This window comes from Halichondria panicea, chromosome 11 (genome assembly GCF_963675165.1).
Source record: "Halichondria panicea chromosome 11, odHalPani1.1, whole genome shotgun sequence".
NCBI lineage: Eukaryota > Metazoa > Porifera > Demospongiae > Suberitida > Halichondriidae > Halichondria > Halichondria panicea.
The window spans coordinates 5,177,755-5,198,400 of NC_087387.1; the positions used below are offsets into that span (position 1 = coordinate 5,177,755).

Here is a 20,646-nt window from a genome sequence, read left to right on the forward strand (position 1 = left end):
AAACCATAGAGCCTTGCTCTACGTACATAGGGCTGAGATAGAGATAATAAAACACACATGGAAAAAAGAACAAGTGCATGTGTCAACAGGTGGCTGACTACCATGCATCCTCCACAATTTCTTGCTCTTTGATTTGCAGTTTATTCTCAACTTCACCAGGAAAAGTTTTTGATAACAAAGTGCATGGGCTGCGGCTGCTGCTTGTATTCTCAGTATTATAATTATGCTCAGCCTATATGAATGCATGCATGCATGTGCTGTGTATACAATGGCTATGTGCTGCCACACTGTAACACAGACCTTATTTTGCACATAATTATGGCTGCCTTATACTGTTATCGTCAGTGACCAAGCAGCACAGATTATAGGCTAGTAATATATTCTGTATTGGAGTTTAGATCTACATAAACATTATAGCCATTGATTCTCAACTTAACCTCCTATTACTGTTGTGCTGGCTTGACTCCACTGCTCAGAATAGACTTCTCTAGGGGGGCCCTATAATCACTAAGGGGGGTGTATACCGCTAGTGCAATGGGGGCCCCCTTACACCCCAAAATCGCTAGCGTTTTAGGGCCGGGGGTAGCCTCAATCCCAGGCCGAGTTTTCGCTTTTATAACGGCTAGGCGAACAACTGATCCCAGGCCGAGTTTTCGCTTTTATAACGGTTATGTAAACAACTTTCGAGGCTAGGGCCGGGGGCCCCAAAATAAGGGGGGCGCGCTTCTACACCGGTACCGTGTACCTCATTTGCGCATGCGCTCCTACGCATAACAAGATACGCCTACATAATTATTTGCAAGATGGCTGGTAGAGACAACAGAATCACCGCTCCCGAATTGGAGCAGTTCATAGTCGCTACAGTTCAGTTGACTGGACGTGTACTAGGAGCAGGTGCTTATGGCAGCGTGGAGGAGGTGGAGATACCTGGAGCAACGGTAGCTGCCAAAAAAATGCATCAACAGCTTGTCAACCTGGGCTCTCCACAGCAGGTACAGGTAGCTCTAGCCAGCCATTGGATAATTTATTGCCTCACAGGTTAAGAAGTGGGTGACTGATTTTGTGGAGGAGTGTAAGCTGATGAGCCAGCTCCGTCACCCTCATATAGTACAGTTCCTAGGGGTGTGCTATCTGCCTGGATCGCAACTCCCCGTCTTACTAATGGAGAAGCTACAAACTAGCCTCGATAGTCTTCTAGAAACGAGCCTCAACATCTCTATTGACCTCAAAGTGCACCTTCTGACGGGGACTGGCCGAGGGGTGGTCTATCTGCACAGCTGCACTCCACCCATTGCCCATCGTGATCTGTCTGCCAAGAACATTCTAGTCGATAACGGTCTCAATGCCAAGATAGCAGACTTGGGTGTTTCAAGAATTGTAAACATTCAGCCTGGCCGGCTAGCTGCCTCGATGACTCAAATGCCAGGCACTGGTGTGTACATGCCACCAGAGGCAGCTCAAGAGGAAGGAGTTACACAATACAACACTGCCATAGACATCTTCTCCTTTGGTGTAGTATCTCTGTTCACACTGACGCAAACCTTTCCAAGAAATCTCAAACCTGCCAGTTATCGGGACTCTGTCACTCGCCTGGTCTTAGGACGAACAGAAGTTGAACGTCGTGAAGATTATATACAGCCAATGATAGCAGATCTTGGTGAGAACCATCCCCTTGTCCAGTTGACCCTCAATTGTCTGGAGTATGATCAAGAAGATCGACCATCTGCTGTGGTGGTGTTGACACAATTGGAGAAGGTTGGAACAACACTCTCTCAGAACTGCACCCAGACCAAGCTGGAACTGATTCAAAAAGTTGCTGCGAAGGATGAAAGGATAAAAGATGCTGAAAGAGTTGCCAATGAGAAGCAAGCTCAAATTGCAGCACTGGAAAAATTGCACTTTGAGGAAATCAAACAAAGAGATGCAGGAATTTATCCATTTCAGAGTGAAATGTTCAAAGTATCAGGCCAAGTTAACCAACTATTACACCAAATCTCTGTGAAAGATACTCAAAGTATTCGATTGCAATCAGTTATCAATGAGAAACAAGAGCAAGTCCGTGGACTGGAAGAGCTGACTACTCTCCAACGAGAGCAGTTGGAAGTTCAACACAGAGAAATTGCTGATCTCTCCAATGCCGTGAAGTCTCTACGGATACAGCATCAGGAGGACCAACCTCAGGGCTCAGAGCAGAAAGAGGTGACTGCATTAAATGCAGCTACATATCGGGAGAAGGCGAGTGGGTTCCCTTTACCGAAGTATAATACGTATTGTATAGGAATTCCTTTTACTGATCAAAGTTGTGTATGCATTGTTCGACGTATATACAATGCACTAAAATAGTGATTACACTTATGCACTCACCTTCTCCGTATAGTAAGATCGACGAGCTATAGACATTTAATTGTCATTGTTTATACTGAGACAATACTTCTGTACAATCTTTGATGAAGTTGATGTACATAAATTATAAGTACAATAACACTCACCACTTTGATATTTATACGCACGTTTTAGTTGTGTGCATGCAGTTATTTTAATATCTTGTCTCCATTTGTATTACAGACAATCACAGACAAAGTTCTAAAACCATTCAAGAATGTTACGAGCGCTGGAATTGAAGTGCTACCACACAAGTCGACCACATCCGTTCCAACCAGCATCACATTCGACTGGAAAAAATGGAAAATACCACGGGGGATGGACGTGACAGATCTACCTGTGGCTATGAATGAGAAACTGTACATGAGCGGCTGGGGTAGCTGTCCTGAGACGGTGCTAGTGTACACACCAGAACAGGATAATTGGGGTGAACTGCCACCTCCTCCAGTACGCGGCTTCACCGTAGCAACACTGGGAGGTCAACTGCTAGTGGTTGGCGGTAGAGATGATTCTACTAATGGCAAATACACAAATACCATCCTAACAATCGATGAGCGCTCTCGACAATGGGTTCAGACACTTCCCCCCATGCCAACTGCATTTCCCAATCCACGCGTACTAGCATATCAGGAGCATTTGATCGTTGTTAGTGGGGAAAGCGGTCACAAGCATTTAAAAGTAACCATTTACAATCAAGTAATGTGGATTAAGGTTGAACAGCCGAAATTGTCAGGTTTAAGAAGTCCAGTGCTTATTGAAGATACACTGTATTTAATTGGAGATGACAATTTCAGTACCGCATTAATATTGCGAGCGCATGTGCCCACTCTCATATCTGGAGCCAAAACTGGAATATGGGAAGATTTTCGTAAAACTCTTTACAAGTCGAGCCTGGTTGCTATTGACAACACCCTGATGGCTGTAGGGGGGGTCGATAATGATATTGAACCTGAACTAAGACGTGAAAGATACGATATACGTAATCTTAACAGCCGTGCCATAGTCGGTCGCCTCCCTAAGCCAATGAAGCATTGTAAGTGCGCAGTAGTCTCTGGAAAACTGTTCCTAATTGACGACCTCAGTGAAGTTTATGTCAGTTGCTGAAAAAACTTGTATAGAAAGTAGTTTTCTTGTTTTTATACGTCTATTCATTTGCTTGTGATATATATACACAGTGGGCAGCTAAAATGTACAAGCACTGCATGGAGATTGAAAGATGCATTAGTCAATCCATTCCTCTATGCATGCCTGCAAAATCGGCCTGGGGTTGAGGCTACAGACACAGTATTTTTTTTTCCGTGTAATATCAAAACAATACAAATGTACAAAAGCAACAGACCAAAAGATAAGAGGGGGGGGGGGGGCATACAGTTTAGCGGATACCATCCGCTGAAGGCGGTATCTTAGGCCACAACAAGAGGTAGTTCTGTTTCTGGTCAGGTTGCTTCCCTGAATAGGTGAGGCCAGGAGGGACAACAGCAACTGAGCCACACATATTTGCAGTGTCATCACTTTTTTATTTTTCACAGTTTGTCTTTAAAAACGGTTTACAATACAATAATAACATCTAAATAACATACAGGAAGAGGTATTTTAGGCTTTGGCAACCAGAACATTGAACTAAGAATTGTCTCTATATCAAACACACCTATATAATTATGTCATTGCACTAGCTTGAGCCATTGTACGTGCTCGCTCTGTATCAAAGCAAAAAAGCAAAATGAGACCACATAATTATTGTGTTAGCATAATAACATCTTTCATTGCAAATTACAAGATAGTATATACATTAATACAAGATACAAGCACTAGCTTACTGAATATTGAATTGTTGTAGGTGCTGTACATGTAATTATTGTAACACCCACTCAATCTAAAGTGAGTGGGTGTGGTTTGCGCATGCGCATTAGGTGTGTTGCTGAAAAAACAGACCAGTGAAATATTGAGCGGCGGATGGACCAGAAACAGAACTACCTCTTGTTGTGGCCTTAGGCATGCGCATGCGCATGTATAGGAATAATCAGTGATCACCCCATTTCTTGCAAGATCAGAGATGGCTAGAGACAACAGGATCACTGCTCCTGAGTTGGAACAGTTCATAGTCGCTACAGTTCAGTTGACTGGACGCGTTCTAGGAGCAGGTGCTTATGGCAGTGTGGAAGAGGTGGAGATACCTGGAGCAACAGTAGCTGCCAAAAAATTGCACCAACAGCTTGTCAACCTGGGTTCTCCACAGCAGGTAATCCATTATAGATGTAGCTAAAAATTTAATCGTCAATTTTGTCTAACAGATTGAGAAATGGGTGACTGATTTCGTGGAGGAGTGTAAGCTGATGAGCCAGCTCCGTCACCCTCATATAGTACAGTTCCTGGGGGTGTGCTATCTGCCTGGATCGCAACTCCCCGTACTACTAATGGAGAAGCTACAAACCAGCCTCGACAACCTTCTGGAAACGAGCCCCAACATCTCTATTGACCTCAAAGTGCACCTTTTGATGGGGACTGGCCGAGGGGTGGTCTATCTGCACAGCCGCACTCCACCCATTGCCCATCGTGATCTGTCTGCCAAGAACATTCTAGTCGATAACGGTCTCAATGCAAAGATAGCAGACTTGGGTGTTTCTAGGATTGTGAACATTCAGCCTGGTCGGCTAGCTGCCTCGATGACTCAAATGCCAGGCACTGGTGTGTACATGCCACCAGAGGCAGCTCAAGAGGAAGGGATCACACGATACAACACTGCCATAGACATCTTCTCCTTTGGTGTAGTATCTCTGTTCACACTGACGCAAACCTTCCCAAAGGAGATCAAGCCTTCAACATATCGAGATCCTGCTACTCGAAGGATTGTTGGCCGATCAGAAATCGAACGGCGTGAAAAGTACATAGTGCCGATGACAGCAGATCTTGGTGAGACCCACCCCCTAGTCCAGTTGACCCTCGATTGTCTGGAGTATGATCAAGAAGATCGACCATCTGCTGTGGTGGTGTTGAGACGTTTGAAGGAGGTTGGAACAACACTCCCTCAGAACTGCACCCAGACCAAGCTGGAACTGATTCAACAGGTTTCTGTGAAAGAAGAAGAACTGCAAGTTGCTGAAACAGTTACCAATAAGAAGCAAGCTCAAATTTCAGCAATGGAAAAACTACACATAGAGGAAATCAAACAAAGAGATGAAGGAATCAATCACCTTCAGAGAGAAATCGCTCTAATTCGACAACAAAAAGATGCCCAAAACAGTCGATTGCAGGAAGTTGTTGATCGTCTTCAAACGGAGAATCGAGAGCAAGTTCGTCGACTGGAAGAACAAACTTTTCTCTTACCAAATCAGTTCAAACCGTGCATTGAATCAGATTGTCTCTCCAATGGAGTGGGGTCTCAGCCTCGGGAGAACCAACCTCAGGGCTCAGGACAGGGAGACTTCCCCGTGCCTAAACCTAGGAAAAAGGTGCATGGGGATATTCATTCTCTTATGCATGTAAATTTAATTGATCACAGGTATAAGTTAGTCATGCAGTTGTGCCTTGTGTATAAGCACAATACTATACCACTCAACTTAACATGATTGTACAGTTTACAGTTTTACTTAAGTAATCTCCGCTTGTATTTTTACAGACAACCACAAACAAAATCCTGAAAGCACTTACCAACAATTCGAGCATTCCGCTACCATATAAGTCAATCATACAATCAACTGTTCCGGTTGCCATCTCCTTCAACCAGACAAAATCCAAGGAACTGCCACTGGGGATGAATTCATGCGATCAACCTGTGATTATGAATGGGAAGCTGTACATGAAAGGTGTGAATAACTTTACTCGGACTGTGCTAGTATACACACCAGAACAGGATATTTGGGATGAGCTACCACCTCCTCCAATATGGGATTTCACTGTAGCAACACTGAGCGGTCGACTGCTAGTGGTTGGAGGTAGAGACAAATCTACTTTATTGAAAACAAATACCATCTTAGCTTTCGATAAGCGCTCTCGACGATGGGTCCAGTCACTTCCCCCCATGCCCGTAGCAATAGCATGGCCTGCAGTCGCTGGATATCAGGACCATCTGATTGTTGTCGGTGGACGTAACACAAGCTACAACAAGACAGATGATGTGAATATTCTTGACACTAACAGTAATATATGGATCACAGCTGAACCACTTCCCAGCACTGATGACTACATGACTTCGATAATTGGAGATGCACTGTATCTTGTAGGTCAAGACACTATGCAAGTATTTCGAGCTCATATACCCTCCCTAATTTTGCGCACCAGTACTGTTGTGTGGGAATCCGTCGCAAGGGTACCATTCTATTGGTCGTCTCCCATTGCCATTGGCAGCACTCTCATGGTTCTAGGTGGTCGTAGTGGTATTTTCGGAGGAGTTAACATTACATCGAGCATCCATATGCACAGTCCGGCCAAAGACAAGTGGACTTTTTGTGGTGACATTCACAAGCCAATAGAGCGGTGTCACTGCATTGAACTATCAGGCAAAGTATACCTACTTGATGGTTCAAGTTCAATAGCTGTTTACACAGTAACGTAACCCTATTATGCATGTAGATCCTTATAAACACTTCTCGAGTATAAACATGTACATACAACGTCATGAAAACAATAAAGTGTTGACTGTCATTATTCGTTTGAATTCTACATTAATAAGTCATGGATAGTTTATCAGTGGAAGTGCATGGTCCCCCACTCTTCATAGCTGGTTTATATCACCAATCAGATTAGCTAATACAAATCAGCGAGAGGTAGACACAGATGTATAACATGTAAAAAATATAATTCATAGCAAGTTACTCAATGCGTGTGGTCCAGCCTTGCCAGTGCCGCCTGCTTTCGACCGCCCAAGTTTGAGCAATGAAGTTCTGTTGGTCATTATAGGTCCCACACATTGACAAATACCACAAGTGGGACCTGCATTGGAGTGCTGATCTGTGCATACGACTATATACCATGCACAATACTGACATATACATGTATGACCAGCCGAGTGCTATGACACATGGTACATTGTAGACTAGTCGTTAGCAAAACCTCATAATTATGCTCTGCTATAATTATATAATGTATGAACCTCTCACATGGAGTATTACACATGCACTGACTGAGCGCGAGCCAACAGAGCATGCATGCAATAGTACAATGTCTGTCTCAAAAGGACACGCAACCGCAAAAGGACGCCCTCAAAAACACGTAAGGAGGTCACTACTTGTGCAGTTGACCCTTGTGACCTCTCTCAGCTACTTAACTTGTTGGAAGGAGGTGGTTTTGAAGTTAACTGCTGACCAGATCGCTTAGTCTGCGCACCCAGAAGATGGATCAGTATTTCTATAAACCCAATACTGTTAAATCCTATCAGAGAATATTCCAGGTGTGGCAAAAATAATTATATAGACAGCATGCCAATATTTAATTTGTGGCTACCGTAAGACCTCGATTTAAGGCGACACTTTTTAATGATTACGATTTGCGAAAGTAGAGTTTTAATGTACACAAAAAAAAAGAATTTATATGGTGCTATATGGGCGAAATGTCCAAGTGTCGCATATTTAGAGGGTCGCCTTAAATAGAGGTTTTACGTATTTGTTATAGTAGGTTATTGTATGTGCATGTGTGTATATCTCAGGTGTAGTGTGACCTTGTGTGTTTATACTAATAACCTACATGGTACGGGTGGCTACTGCATGTTTAAAAGCCGGTGTCTGCATGCTCATTAATTAGAATAGCCACATGTCCACCAATTTTAAGCGCATGATAATTATATAAACATTTTCTCTGCAGATTGGAAATGTCCCTGTTTTCCTAAAAGGAAGAACAGATCGTTTCATTTATCGTTCAGCAATGGCTCTGAGTTCTGTTGGGATAATATTAACACTCGCCGGTGTTGGAATGATGGCAACTGGTCTGATGAGAAAGAAATGAACAATTCATTCTTCTTTAGTTAGAGTTATTTATAAATTATGTCATTCGTGTTCATGGCACAACCTTTTTGTTGTATGTTCAGTGTGTATGTTCAGTGTGTAGAATTATTTTGTGTACGATGCATGTCAATGATGCAACGATCATATTTACCTAGTACCTATAGCGATATAATTATTATAAGCTGATTAATTTTATTGTGAACTTGACTAGTACGGGGGGGGGGGGGGGGCAGACCTTTTCTCAGCTATTTGCCCCCGAACTATTAGCTGGCTAGCCTCGATTCCAGGCCACTCTCAATTGTGAGAGTGGCCTGGAATCGAGGCTGAGTTCAAAATTCATATAAGTATCGCCGCCCTCTAATAAAGGTTTTATTTGTTGTTCCCATGATTGGCTGCTATTTATAGTATACGTGTCAGTGATGCAGCGCAGTAGATCTATTGAGCTTGATTGAGTTTCACAGGTAGGTGTGTCACAGTTAATATTATGTATGGTCATATTACAACCTACTACTACTAGAGTCTACTATACTACTGCATGAAACTATAAGTGTGCCATCAATTGCTACAAAAACCATTTACACCGTTAGGTTCCAAAAATGGATCGCTCCACGAATGTTTCCATTTTGCTGCTCTCAATTCTCGTGCTTTGGGAGTGTTACACGTCATCCCCTAGTCTGGATCATATCTTCCCTTACATTAGAGTTTCTAACACTTACAGCGATGTCTATATCTCTCTCTCCAAAGTCATGGCTATGTTTTTGGCACCTATAGTTGTTATACTATGCTATTGTCTCTTCTGGAAGATTGCAAATGGCTGCGTGTCTCTGATTGAGAATTTGGCACTGTTGAGCTGTGCTTGTGTGCTGTGCAGTGGTAGTGGACTACATATTGCATGTGTTACGGCTGAAACTAATATTCGTGATTTGGGATTGACAGCTGTAGAATCATTGAGTGCTCTACTTGACTTTATTCATGAGTATTGGTCGCACAATTCCATGTTGTTTGGGTTTTTTGGAATGATGCTATTCATAACTTGGAAAGAAACAGTTTATGTATCGATTGCAAACTCTGACAAAAAGGACAACGATGATGCACATGAAAATGCACATGAAAATACAACTGAAAGGGGTGGCTACAATAAAAGTTCTTTGAAACAAAGAAAATTACAAAATTCACGATCTGATAGTGAGCCATCCCATAATAGTGTGAATCCCATTAACAGGCCTAGGCAACTAGGTCTCTTATATGGACTCTATAATAATGTGGTGATACAATGGATACTGCCACTGCAAGCTGGACTGTTTTTATCAGTGTTTTCACGTCGAACCAGTACCGAAATCATCACCACTTGTTTCTACGTTGGAATTCTCGTTATAATGACTCTAGCCCGATCAAAACATTCTCTTATGCGAGTGTTTAGAAGCTCGGAGCTCACTGTATTGAGTGTGATGGTCAAGATTGCTTTAGTTGGTCTGCTCACATTGTGTATAGAAATGCTAGGTGTTGCCAACTTGAACTAAAGGCTAATAATTTAGAAATGCTAGGTGTTGCCAACTTGAACTAAAGGCTAATAATTATATGCTAGTATGTAACCAAAGAGCCGTATATATATAATACTGTACAACAGTGAGTATTGATTTTGTTACAGATAATAATTATACATGTTTATTGTTGCAATGACGTGTCAGTTAATGTTCATGGATGATAATTATATGTGTAAGAACGATGCGACCTTTATAAACAATTCTAGTGACAGGTAGCTAGTGCTTTGTTTGCAGTTATAAATGAATGCTATAATTATAGCATTTAGTGTTCAAAGTGGTTCGGGTATTGAGACGGGAGGGGGGGGGGTATTGCAAGATACTGTAGTATAATTATTATGTGGGTGTCTATAAAAACAGTTACTACACATAACATTTGACGCCCACTTAAATGTGGTCAATTAAAATTCCACATGTCAAACTAGATATCAAACTAGGTATCACTGTCCAACAAACACAAGCGCATGCAAATGAGTGGCAGTGCTCTAAATGCAGAAAAAACAGCTGGCTGCAGCACTCCTGTTTTATCTCAATAATTTGGTTACCTCTAGATCTCACACGCAATTGCCCTCTTCTACTCCTATAGTCTATACTACTGTAAGATTTACAGTGGGTATAAATTGAGGGAGAGTACAAATTTTTACAGCTGCAGCTTCTGACGGGAAATTTAAGAGTGGTCTCCTTAAACTATAGTAACACAAACTTGCAGCTGCCGCTCCCCGCAATATTTATTCCATAAAATTTGAAAAAGTAGCTTTACTTGCACATGCAGTCCTTGAAATTGTACATGTATATACTAGCATGCATGTGCATTGCCCAAAATGAACGACAGAAAGAATATTAACAGTGTGTAAAAGAGCCCATGCAGTGCAGTCGAATGCAGAACAGTATGTAATTATCAGGACACAATGTCAAGCAAAATATGTGTAAGAATTAATTATGCAGGAGCCAGTCTGTTTGAAATAACAGAATTGTGCATGCATGGTTATGCTATTTCAGGGTCCAACAGTACAATAAGCGGCCATGTGACAGCTGCATGCATGCACTGCCATATACAGAACCCCGTTATGTACATGGACTGTTAGACTATTGTAGTCGTATACAATGGATATTACTACACGTGTATGACACAACAATAAGTTGAACTGTGTTTCCTGCCAAACCGGCAAGAAGTAAGCTATACATTAATGATTATTTAACTCAAGTTACTCGATTGATTGGATCCTATATATATAAGCACCGACAATGAAGACCCTTAAACTAGATCTACTCACGATAGCTCTGATTGTACTGTTAATTATTCTGTCCTTGGATTCGACTCACGCTCAATCACAGGATTCGACAATGAAATGTCTTGAAAACATCGATTATTGGCATTCAGAAAATTATCTAGAAGAGGTATTTAAATGCTTTACACAAAAAAGCATATCTAAGACGCACAACGTCTATGACTACGATGTAATTGAACGCTTTATGCAAAAATACAGACGAAGTAGGGTAAGTATTGAAACTTACAAAGCTCTGATGAATGCTGAATTAAATCGTTTGGAGGGAAAAACAGTTCCAAATCGTAAGCTTGATTACATTATAATCAGATAGACTATACACATATATTATATCAATCCTGCTCGTTAATTTTATAGTTATATGCACAAAATAATAATGACTGCATGCGTGTGTCCCATTCAGGTATAAATACCTGCTCAGTGCTACCAAACCCAGGACCCTGTCAAGGTTTTATGTACCGCTATTTTTACAATGTCAATACTAAGCAATGTGAGGGCTTTTGGTATGGAGGTTGCCGAGGAAATGCAAACAACTTTATAACCTGCCAACAGTGTAAAATTGTGTGTGGTGGAGTTTGTGTACTGTAAGGAAGTTATAATAATTATAACAGTTGTCTGTGTCTTATTCCACTTGTATAATACTTCACATACATATATAATTAATGAAAAATGGAAGGCAAGATTATACAGAACGCCCTAAACACTCTGAAAACATTTGTAATTCTACTGATATAATTATAACCGGATACACCAGAAGACAACATATTAAACTCTTTGTCCTCTTGAGATTAATAGTCATATCAGTATAAAGGGACACAATTCTATAGATGATACGATAGATGCATCTCCACCCCCCATCACCCTTTCACCTGCAGACTGCTGATGATGAGACACATGTCGAGCTGCTTGCATGGTGGGTCAGTATATAAAACCTCAGGGGGTTTTAGAGTTGTCGCACTAACTTAGTATAATGTGGGCTTTCAGGTGGGCCAAAAAAACACTAATTATGACCACATGTTACAGACAGACTTCACTGCTAGTATATGTACACACTTAGCAAGAGACAGTTATAGCTGCATGATATACTTAATGTACATGATTTAAAACAACACCACTTTAATTATATACAGGTGAAGCTTTGCATGCGATCACCGTGAAAAAAGTCAGAGGACAATGATCACAAAATGGACGATTCTTTGTCAGCAACTATACAGTTTGTGGACCGTCTCTCTCACCTGACATCAGAGAAAAAGAACTCTATATACATGGAAAGTGCTCTCAACAGTGGAAAAATTAAAGTGACATTTATATTGGCAATTTCAGACGGGAAAAGTTGAGAGGTACAAACGAAAAACTATATAAGTTGTATAATTATGCCATGCATAGCTAAATAAACAGTATATACAAGATATAGCTAATAATCAGGCAAGCACACAATACACAGGCCAAATCTCAAAGGTATACACAGAATCATCATCATGCATAAACAGAAAAAATAAATCGGTTGTATCTGAAACAGTACGTCTATATTCTACTGTAATGTGCTGTCCCAGCTCCATTTAATATGTCTGTATAAAACTGCATGGATTGCCTGCTCTCCCATGCACATGCAATGAAGTTTTATACTGCATAATGTTGGCTGGGAGTATACCTGCATATATACATGCATGCACTATAACTTGTATAATTATAGGAGGGTTGATGCATGCATCTGTATATAAATATGCCCGTCACTTCTATTTCAACTGTGTATATATTAGTACAACCAGTAGGTTGTACATAGGATTGACAGTGCAGTAGTGTGTGTTTTCAATTATTGCACAAAATTTGACTTGTGTTTAGACTGCTCTATTTCTGCAGGGAAGGGCCACAGCAAGAAACTGAGTTGACAGATAGCTTAGTTAGCCTTTTATCTGTCTAAATGTGTGATATTATACTCTATGAATATTCTCATGCATTACTATTGATATTTGAAAAATTGCACTATTTTCATATTTCACCGCGTTTCGTCTGACTGACTAAGTAAGTAAGTAAGTAAGTTAGTAAGTAAGTAACTTTCTTGGAAAGCATTTCCTCCTTGTACAGACATGTTCAGAAGATTCTAGATACAGCCTCTAGTCGACTAGAACCCGGACCATGGGCGTTTTTCTCAGAATTGCGTCCGCTTCCAAGAGGCAGATGACCTCTCAGGCTCCACTTTTCTTACCTACGCAATTCCGCCATCTTTAAATGACTGCCACAGCAACACACATGGCAACTTATGAGATGGGCGTGGCTGGTTAAGCTGCATTGTGACATCGATCGGTACACAAACAGTCCCTAGTCCTTTTCTCCAACTTCTCTCCATTCTCAACTCAGATATGCTACTGGCTAGATCTACCATAGGCCTCCATGCTTTTGCACTTTGAAGTATACACTCTAGTATTTAACATGCATAGATAAATGAATGTGTTCATAATTATATTCCAGTCTGCATGGCCTGTCTTCTCTTCTCTTCTTGAACTTCTCTTGCTTCTTGACATTTCTCTTAGGCATTTCACATTTCATTATTGAAGAGTATAAAAATACTGCTGTACTGAAAAAGAAAGGGAATCAAACTAAAAAAACATTTGCAATGTGAACGTTGCTAGGATTGCCAGGAAAAGAAAAGCGCGAAAAAGCAAAGAAACAAGAAATTCGGCGAGTGCATAACTCCATTCCGTTACAACGCCATGAACATGTACAGCCGAGTGGCCTACTGTTGATAATGATTTTAGAATCAAAATACAAGTTGGGTAAAAATGAACCGCGAATAACTGAATTCACAATCATCCACCCACACATCCAACACTTGCATGTTTGCTCAACACTGTAAGGGGAAAACATCACGAACATTATATAGCTTGCAAAAAATTCACTATAATTTAAAAATTACTGAAGGATTGGCCAGGAAAAGCACAAAACGAACAAAAAATTGAAACAGTACATGTGAATGAAGTTGTAACGGATTGGAGTTATGCACTCGCCGAATTTCTTGTTTCTTTGCTTTTTCGCGCTTTTCTTTTCCTGGCAATCCTAGCAACGTTCACATTGCAAATGTTTTTTTAGTTTGATATAGTATAAGGTTTTGGAATGCGCTGCCCATTATTAACCTGGACCTATCTACTTCGTCTATCAATTAACTGATCTATCACTTCACAAAACACTTGCAAGTCATCCTCAAATAATTATATTCCCGGTGCTTCCACTCGATCCGAGGCCAGTGAAGGAGGCTAGTACAGCTCGGTTCAAACTATTTACAGTATCTATGTGGCCCAAAATTAATGCCGGACAGAAAGAATTGACAGTGTGTGAAGGAGCCATCAAGATTGCCGTCTTAATGGCGGTTTCAACTATTCAGTCCAATGTTATGAATTTCAATTTGACTTCGTTAATGGAGCTGGGACGGCTGGAGGTCTACTAGCAATAAGCGTAACAATTCTTTGTGGACAACTGACTGTCCTAATGTGGCTTAAAAAAAAGATTGCCATTTCGAAAAGTAAACAGAAAAAGAAACATTTCAAAATTCTGTCTATTCTTGTATCTTTAACTCTTGGTATAATCTTCTACTTGTTGAGTGTGATCAAGTTTTTCGATATAGTAGATATACTGCCATACCTAGTAACTACCTAAGCACTTTCTTCCCCTCTTGATTCTTTCATCCTACCCGCTACACAAGAACACTCGGCTATCCACTGACCCACCCGGAAGAGGACAGTCCAGGACCTGATTCTTACCGTGACTTTTATGGAGGATGCCCATGACATAGAAGAGCAGCCAATGAGAACAAGGGCACATACTACTATCTGAACACAGCGAGCTATAAAGCATAGCATGACTGAAGTATTGCTGCATGTGTACTAGGATACTAGACTTGCCAGCCAGCGGCCCTTCCTCGGGGTAAGGGACTGGCCTATCTGAGTGCGTTACCTGAATCTGGTAATGACCAATCAGAGTGCAGTATCGATGTCATGTGACATTCTTACGCCCACAGTATTGCTTAGTTAATTTCTTTGTGGTAGAATGCATGATAATAACAAAATAATGGATGGGCAAGACTGTGCTAGTGCAAGATTAAGCGACCAAGCAGAGCTTATCAATCAAGCTGCAATTGAGACAAATCCTCCAGTGACTTTAGTATGTAAATGATTTGCACCACTTGTCTTACATTGGAGAAAATCTTTCCAGTCTGGGGATGGAAAGGGCTTGACAGTATAGCCTTCTACCACCAGTCTGATTGAGACTGTCTCAATGTTTCTTGGTTTCTCTGCCACAAACTAAGCAAGGGGAGCTTATTTGTAATTGTGCTATTTGCAACCCACGCATATCAGACATTACAAACCACATGATGATGTCATACATATGTCATGCAACTCATTAAAATTCCACCTGCACAACTCTCAGATAGGCAATCCACCAGTCCCTTACCCCGAGGAAGGGCTGGCTGGCGAGTCTACTAGGATACCTTATAGATGTTTGCACAAATTAATGATTCAGAACTTACTAATCATGTGCAGCCAATGACATCCATCAAGTCCAGTCATGTGAGACTGTATACTTGCACAGTAAAGTAAGTTGTTATTGCACACTATATAGATGACTTGTGTGATTCATCACCACAAAAGTGCAGCTTGAAGCTTTTTCCACGCCCTACACTGGATTGTTCCTACCCCATACTACTAGATCTACAACCTTCTTCGTCCCACACTGGATTGTTCAGCCATCCTACTTGAAAACTAGCTTGAACAGAGTTTTCAGACTTAGCTATAGCCAACGTGTTTTTAATGCTGGTGCACTCGAATTATGCAGTATGATACTGGCTACACTCGAGTATTACGTGTAACCTCGAGCATTAATTTCATCATCTTCTTGCACACAATAAAACTTATTGCTAGCTAAGTGTGATATTATTACTAGAAATGCACATTGTATAGTGATGTAATTTTTGTTGACGTATGACATGCACATGAATTGTATCATGCATCTGTATAACAATGGTTGCACATTCAATAGAATGAAGCAGTATATAGAATATGCTATGGTGATCAAGTTTTGTTGATGTAAGACTTATACTGAATTGTGGATTGTTGTTAAAACTCTACAATTTCCATCAGTCTAAGCTAACTAAACAGTACAGATGCACGACACACTAAAGCATGCAAACACACTTCTCAATTCTTAAAACAGTCAGACTACCTACTAATAAATCGATAGCCTTTTGTATTGAAGATTCAATTTCATCAGAGAAATAATCATGGATAATATCAAGCTGAAACAGAGTGTCTATTTCTACTCTCTCTACCCTCCAGTTGCTTTGGGTGTAATTTCTCTAATTGCCTGCTATATCATACTTGCCCTGTACCTAGTCTGCTGTCGTCATGTCCACAAGAGCTCTAAACACGTACCAGGAATCATCAACTGTCTAATTAAGATAACCTTCCGAGGAAGTTTCACAAAGAATCAAAATAATGAAGAGAAGAGCGAACTTCGATTGTTCGGCTACCAAGTACCAGCTGGGCTTATAAACTCGTTGGGACTAATTTCAATGATTGTGTGGGTAGGAGTAGCGGCAGCATTCTGGATTGTACTAATTGGGCAAAATCAGAGCATTTTGCATCCTGAAAACTGCGACAACAAATCTTCGACAGTTATAGTGGATTGCGAGCCCATCTCATACAATAAAGTGTCTCTGGACTACGTGAGAGCTCTCGGAGCCGCTGGGGGTCTGCTAGTACTAACCACCGTCATACTGCAAGGTCAAACTATCGTACTAATGTGGATGATGAAAAAAAGTCAAACTAAGAATCGCCAAATTCGACGTTGCTGGAAACTTGCTCTAGTAATGGTAGTGTCTGTGCCTCTAGGGATCGAGGTGTTACTGCTTTCAGGCGCTTCTATTGGCATGATTTTCTTTGAACTGTACAATAGTATACAGCATTGGATACAGTTTGGATCTTTCGTGATCGCTGTATTTCAGTCAACTTATTTCTCAAGTATCACCGTCTACTTTACATGGAAAAGGAGAACGGCTCTTCCCAGGGTCAGCGATATCGAGCAGGGGATGGAGTTGCCATCGGTGATGAGAGGTACGATGGCTGGTAGCAATGGTGACGGCAGGTTTGGGACGAGTGATAATTTGACTAGTCCTTTAATGAGCTGAAACAGTAAATTAAGATGAATATTATTCACACACTATTCACTGTTCGACATGTATTAAACAAGCTACGGTGGCCCTGAGCGCAAGTTATACTGTAGCTAAGGTAGTTGAACTATCAAGTAGCTAAGGTGAACTACTAGTATAGCGCTCAGGGCCACCGTAACAAGCAGTAATACAGTACATGCATGTACACTCATTGCTGTCAACACTATTATTTGGATACCATGCATGCATGATGTACTCTGACACTACACCTAAGAACTAGACAGCCTTGCACAATCAAAGAGTGTTGACTACTACTGGCTACTAAGTTTGTAATTGTGGCCTGCACATACTTTTTTATAATTATGCAGATATTGCAGGATTTATACAAGTTAAAGTAAACTATTATTATATATAGGAGACCGATAAAGATTGCAGTCAGACCAGCACTTAGAAGAAGATTATGATCACAGCATGACAAACACTATGCATATATATAGCTGCGTATAAACGCATGCACTGAGTAGCTAGAAGGTATAAGCAATTAGCATCAACACTTTAATTAGGAAAAGTTACTTAATAAATATATCTACAAGTTCAAATGGTGTGTCATCTTCACTTTGAATTGGGAATACCTTACACAACCTCAACTCGATATCGTCAGTAGTTGGCTGATCCAGTTGCTTGCAGAACCACGGTGGGTTGTTGAACTCACAGCAAGTACTGTTACTCCCGCATCCCTGACCGTCCCACAGTGGATCATCAGAGTAGAGAAGGGTGGCATTGTAATTCGTATCTTCTTTGGCTGTATCACAGAAATAGCTGTTTCCCACCCAAGGTGGAATAGTGATATTCCGTAAATAATAGCCATCATTATTTGTGAGCATGCACGGGCAAACGTTAGCAACTTGAAAGTTTCGATCCATTGGTAGATTTTTGCCTAGAGCTCCTACAAAAGACCAAATATGTTGCCGTGGTGATGTCCCATGTGTAAGAAGTATGCCCTCAACATAGGCATCATCTATACTTTGTGAAGAAACTCGAAATAAAAACGGTGCAAATCCATTAGGTGATCCGTATTGGTAACTAATAACTCTACCACATACACGGGAGTACTCGGTTCCATGCACAGGGAAAGTAGAAGAAACACATTCACCAGTAAATTCTTCAGGCCTCCCGCATGTTCGTAATGGTTTCTCCGTCCTGTTAATAGTTTGGAATCCATCGGGGCAGTGATGACTAGGATCTGTCATGTCGATGTGAGCTATCCTCATCCAACCACCACTTGTGTCACAGCTGCAATTCCTGAGAGTAGCATCGCAATAAACCTTCGTCAATGAACAACTTCCATTAATAGACCTCAGCATCCAGAACTCTCCTGAAGTGTTTCTGAAATGTCGTTAAAGGAGCTTATCGGAGTTAAGAACCTAGTCGACAAAACTTGCTCCTCTAGACCTCGAAACTTAGCCGAGTGTTTTCAATCGCTTTAAGCGCAGAGTCTCATTAATCGCACTTGACTCCATCTGTAAACTATAAAAGGCATTGTTAATCTCATTGCGAACTGTTCCATTCAATTCCACTTCTAACTCCATTATTCGAGTTGTCAAACTCTTTATTTGATCTTGATATTTGACATTTAGAGCATGAATATCTTCGGCAGTATTGTTATGAAGAGCTTGAATATCCTCTGATATGCATGGTAGCACTCTGGAACTGACCGTAAGTAAAGAAGGAGACAGCAAGAAGGACCGACACTATAGCTATCACAAAGGTCAAAATGATCACAACTCTTAAGTTAGAGCATTTCTTTGGATTTGCCGGAAATTCTTGCTTCTGGAACACATTCTTTACAACGGATACGTCAGGTACGACGGCATAAGTGTCATCAATAATTATTTCTGTTGCTGTTTCTACCACATTTTCGTGTTTCACAGCTGCATCATTTTTTATGGTCTCTATATCATCCAACAAGTCATAACTTCATCTGTTTGTGAAGTGGCGCTATTGCTGTAGCCGACAGTGTTGTAGGCTGATCTCCATGCATCGACTCTTATAATCCTATAGAATTCTGGGCTACAACTAGAGACCTCACGTTAAGATACATGTATGCATGCAATTACACTACTGATTAAACAAGTATGTAAAAACTGTTTAACATGTATCAGTAATTGCATGAGCACAAACGTAACACATGCCAATACCTGGAATGTAGCAGGAATGATCGATGATGCAATGATTTGTTGCCTGTGGCCACCGTGCAAATCCACTGTATTGTTATGTTACTCTTGTAATCTTTGATCTGCATGGCTTAATACACTTTGTTACCCAGTGAGTGGGCAGATCAAAGCAATCCAGTGCTCTGTATATGGCATGTTTCTTCACTACCATAGCAACCATATAATTATTATGGCATAATGCACTGGGATTATATGCACTTGCACTGTGTGTAAATGCAGTAGATTTTGAGAAAGAATCTACTTATGCCTCACCCTCCCACCCAATAACTCATTAAATTTTGGTCCCTTTCATAGGCTACTATAGGAAAAAAACCTAAAATTTTACTATGAAATTCAGCAAAAGTAATGAACAATTCCATTCAAAACACATGTCTTTTATTACAATTTATAGGGGAAAAAAATTGACCAATCAGAAGAGTTTGACGTCATTGGGGAACAAGTTAGTTATTGCAGGCGCCCTCGTGCAACTGAACATGCCATATATATATTGCACTGGCGCAGCATAATTCCCTCGGGGCCTGCGACTCGTGCTGGGCAATAACTAATACATACTAGGGGTTGGTAGATTATGCTGGCATAATTTTGAGCATAATAGGCACATTTTTTGGTGAGAATTATGCTGGCATAATAGGCACCTTTATAACAATTGAGAATAATAGGCAGATTTTGGAAGTACAGGTCAGTATGAATCATAGTATAAACATTTCGTAGGCTGATGGTTGTGATGTATAAGTATACTGATCATGATGGTTAATTTATCTCCATGGCATTTTGTATTATAATAAAATAGAGCCATTATTTATATTTTTATGTTACTTGTGCCGCTCGATATAATTATTATACATTGAGCTTTCAAAACTGTGTCAATACAGTACAAGAGGGCTTATTTTCGCGAGGGTATGGTACGTACATGGCTATAAGTGCCACAAGCTGTTTATTGGCCCGTAGTGGATTGTGAGGTTATATTCCTTTGATCTCAGAGATCAAAAGGCAGATACAGGCATGCTGTTTGTGTACATGCCAGTAATGATACAAGAGTACCCATGCACAAACATATAGACTACAGCAGCTGTAAGAACATGCACATTTAAGCATGAGGTATAAATA

At 40.7% G+C, this 20,646-nt stretch overlaps 4 protein-coding genes and 2 long non-coding RNA genes across 7 annotated transcripts in view; all 6 read left to right on the top strand.

Moving 5' to 3' along the window:
- The window catches only part of LOC135343952 (uncharacterized), a 162,586-nt gene that overhangs the window by 124,321 nt on the left and 17,619 nt on the right, over positions 1-20,646 (top strand). The window lies entirely within an intron of this gene.
- On the top strand, positions 791-3,556 carry LOC135343741 (probable serine/threonine-protein kinase drkD). Of its 2 annotated transcripts, none has more exons than XM_064540743.1 (3): positions 791-992; positions 1,039-2,235; positions 2,566-3,556. In XM_064540743.1, the coding sequence occupies exons 1-3, from the start codon at positions 804-806 to the stop codon at positions 3,484-3,486; spliced, it is 2,307 nt and encodes a 768-aa protein (XP_064396813.1). In that variant the 5' UTR covers positions 791-803; the 3' UTR covers positions 3,487-3,556. The 2 variants fall into 2 exon arrangements, with proteins under 2 accessions (XP_064396813.1, XP_064396814.1); XM_064540744.1 differs by having other exon boundaries at positions 1,039-2,199.
- Positions 4,336-7,041, top strand: LOC135343743 (serine/threonine-protein kinase WNK-like). The gene is made up of 3 exons (XM_064540745.1): positions 4,336-4,621; positions 4,674-5,831; positions 5,999-7,041. Exons 1-3 carry the CDS (start codon positions 4,436-4,438, stop codon positions 6,932-6,934), a joined length of 2,280 nt encoding a protein of 759 aa, XP_064396815.1. The 5' UTR covers positions 4,336-4,435; the 3' UTR covers positions 6,935-7,041.
- LOC135344392 (uncharacterized) lies at positions 7,540-8,520 on the top strand. Its single transcript, XR_010397433.1, has 2 exons — positions 7,540-7,768; positions 8,179-8,520. It is a non-coding gene; the product is annotated as an uncharacterized LOC135344392 (long non-coding RNA).
- On the top strand, positions 8,692-10,016 carry LOC135344397 (uncharacterized). Its single transcript, XR_010397435.1, has 2 exons — positions 8,692-8,779; positions 8,906-10,016. It is a non-coding gene; the product is annotated as an uncharacterized LOC135344397 (long non-coding RNA).
- LOC135344557 (uncharacterized) lies at positions 16,291-17,472 on the top strand. Its single transcript, XM_064541779.1, has one exon. It carries the CDS (start codon positions 16,418-16,420, stop codon positions 17,321-17,323), a length of 906 nt encoding a protein of 301 aa, XP_064397849.1. The 5' UTR covers positions 16,291-16,417; the 3' UTR covers positions 17,324-17,472.

What these genes read in the sequence shown, in the direction of transcription:
- LOC135344557 (XM_064541779.1), top strand. Translation starts at nt 16,418, where the DNA reads ATGGATAATATCAAGCTGAAACAGAGTGTCTATTTCTACTCTCTCTAC.
- LOC135343743 (XM_064540745.1), top strand. Translation starts at nt 4,436, where the DNA reads ATGGCTAGAGACAACAGGATCACTGCTCCTGAGTTGGAACAGTTCATA. An exon ending in ACCTGGGTTCTCCACAGCAG is followed by an intron (nt 4,622 to 4,673) that starts GTAATCCATTAT and finishes TTTGTCTAACAG; the next exon opens with ATTGAGAAATGGGTGACTGA. An exon ending in TGCCTAAACCTAGGAAAAAG is followed by an intron (nt 5,832 to 5,998) that starts GTGCATGGGGAT and finishes GTATTTTTACAG; the next exon opens with ACAACCACAAACAAAATCCT.
- LOC135343741 (XM_064540743.1), top strand. Translation starts at nt 804, where the DNA reads ATGGCTGGTAGAGACAACAGAATCACCGCTCCCGAATTGGAGCAGTTC. An exon ending in ACCTGGGCTCTCCACAGCAG is followed by an intron (nt 993 to 1,038) that starts GTACAGGTAGCT and finishes ATTGCCTCACAG; the next exon opens with GTTAAGAAGTGGGTGACTGA. An exon ending in CAGCTACATATCGGGAGAAG is followed by an intron (nt 2,236 to 2,565) that starts GCGAGTGGGTTC and finishes TTTGTATTACAG; the next exon opens with ACAATCACAGACAAAGTTCT.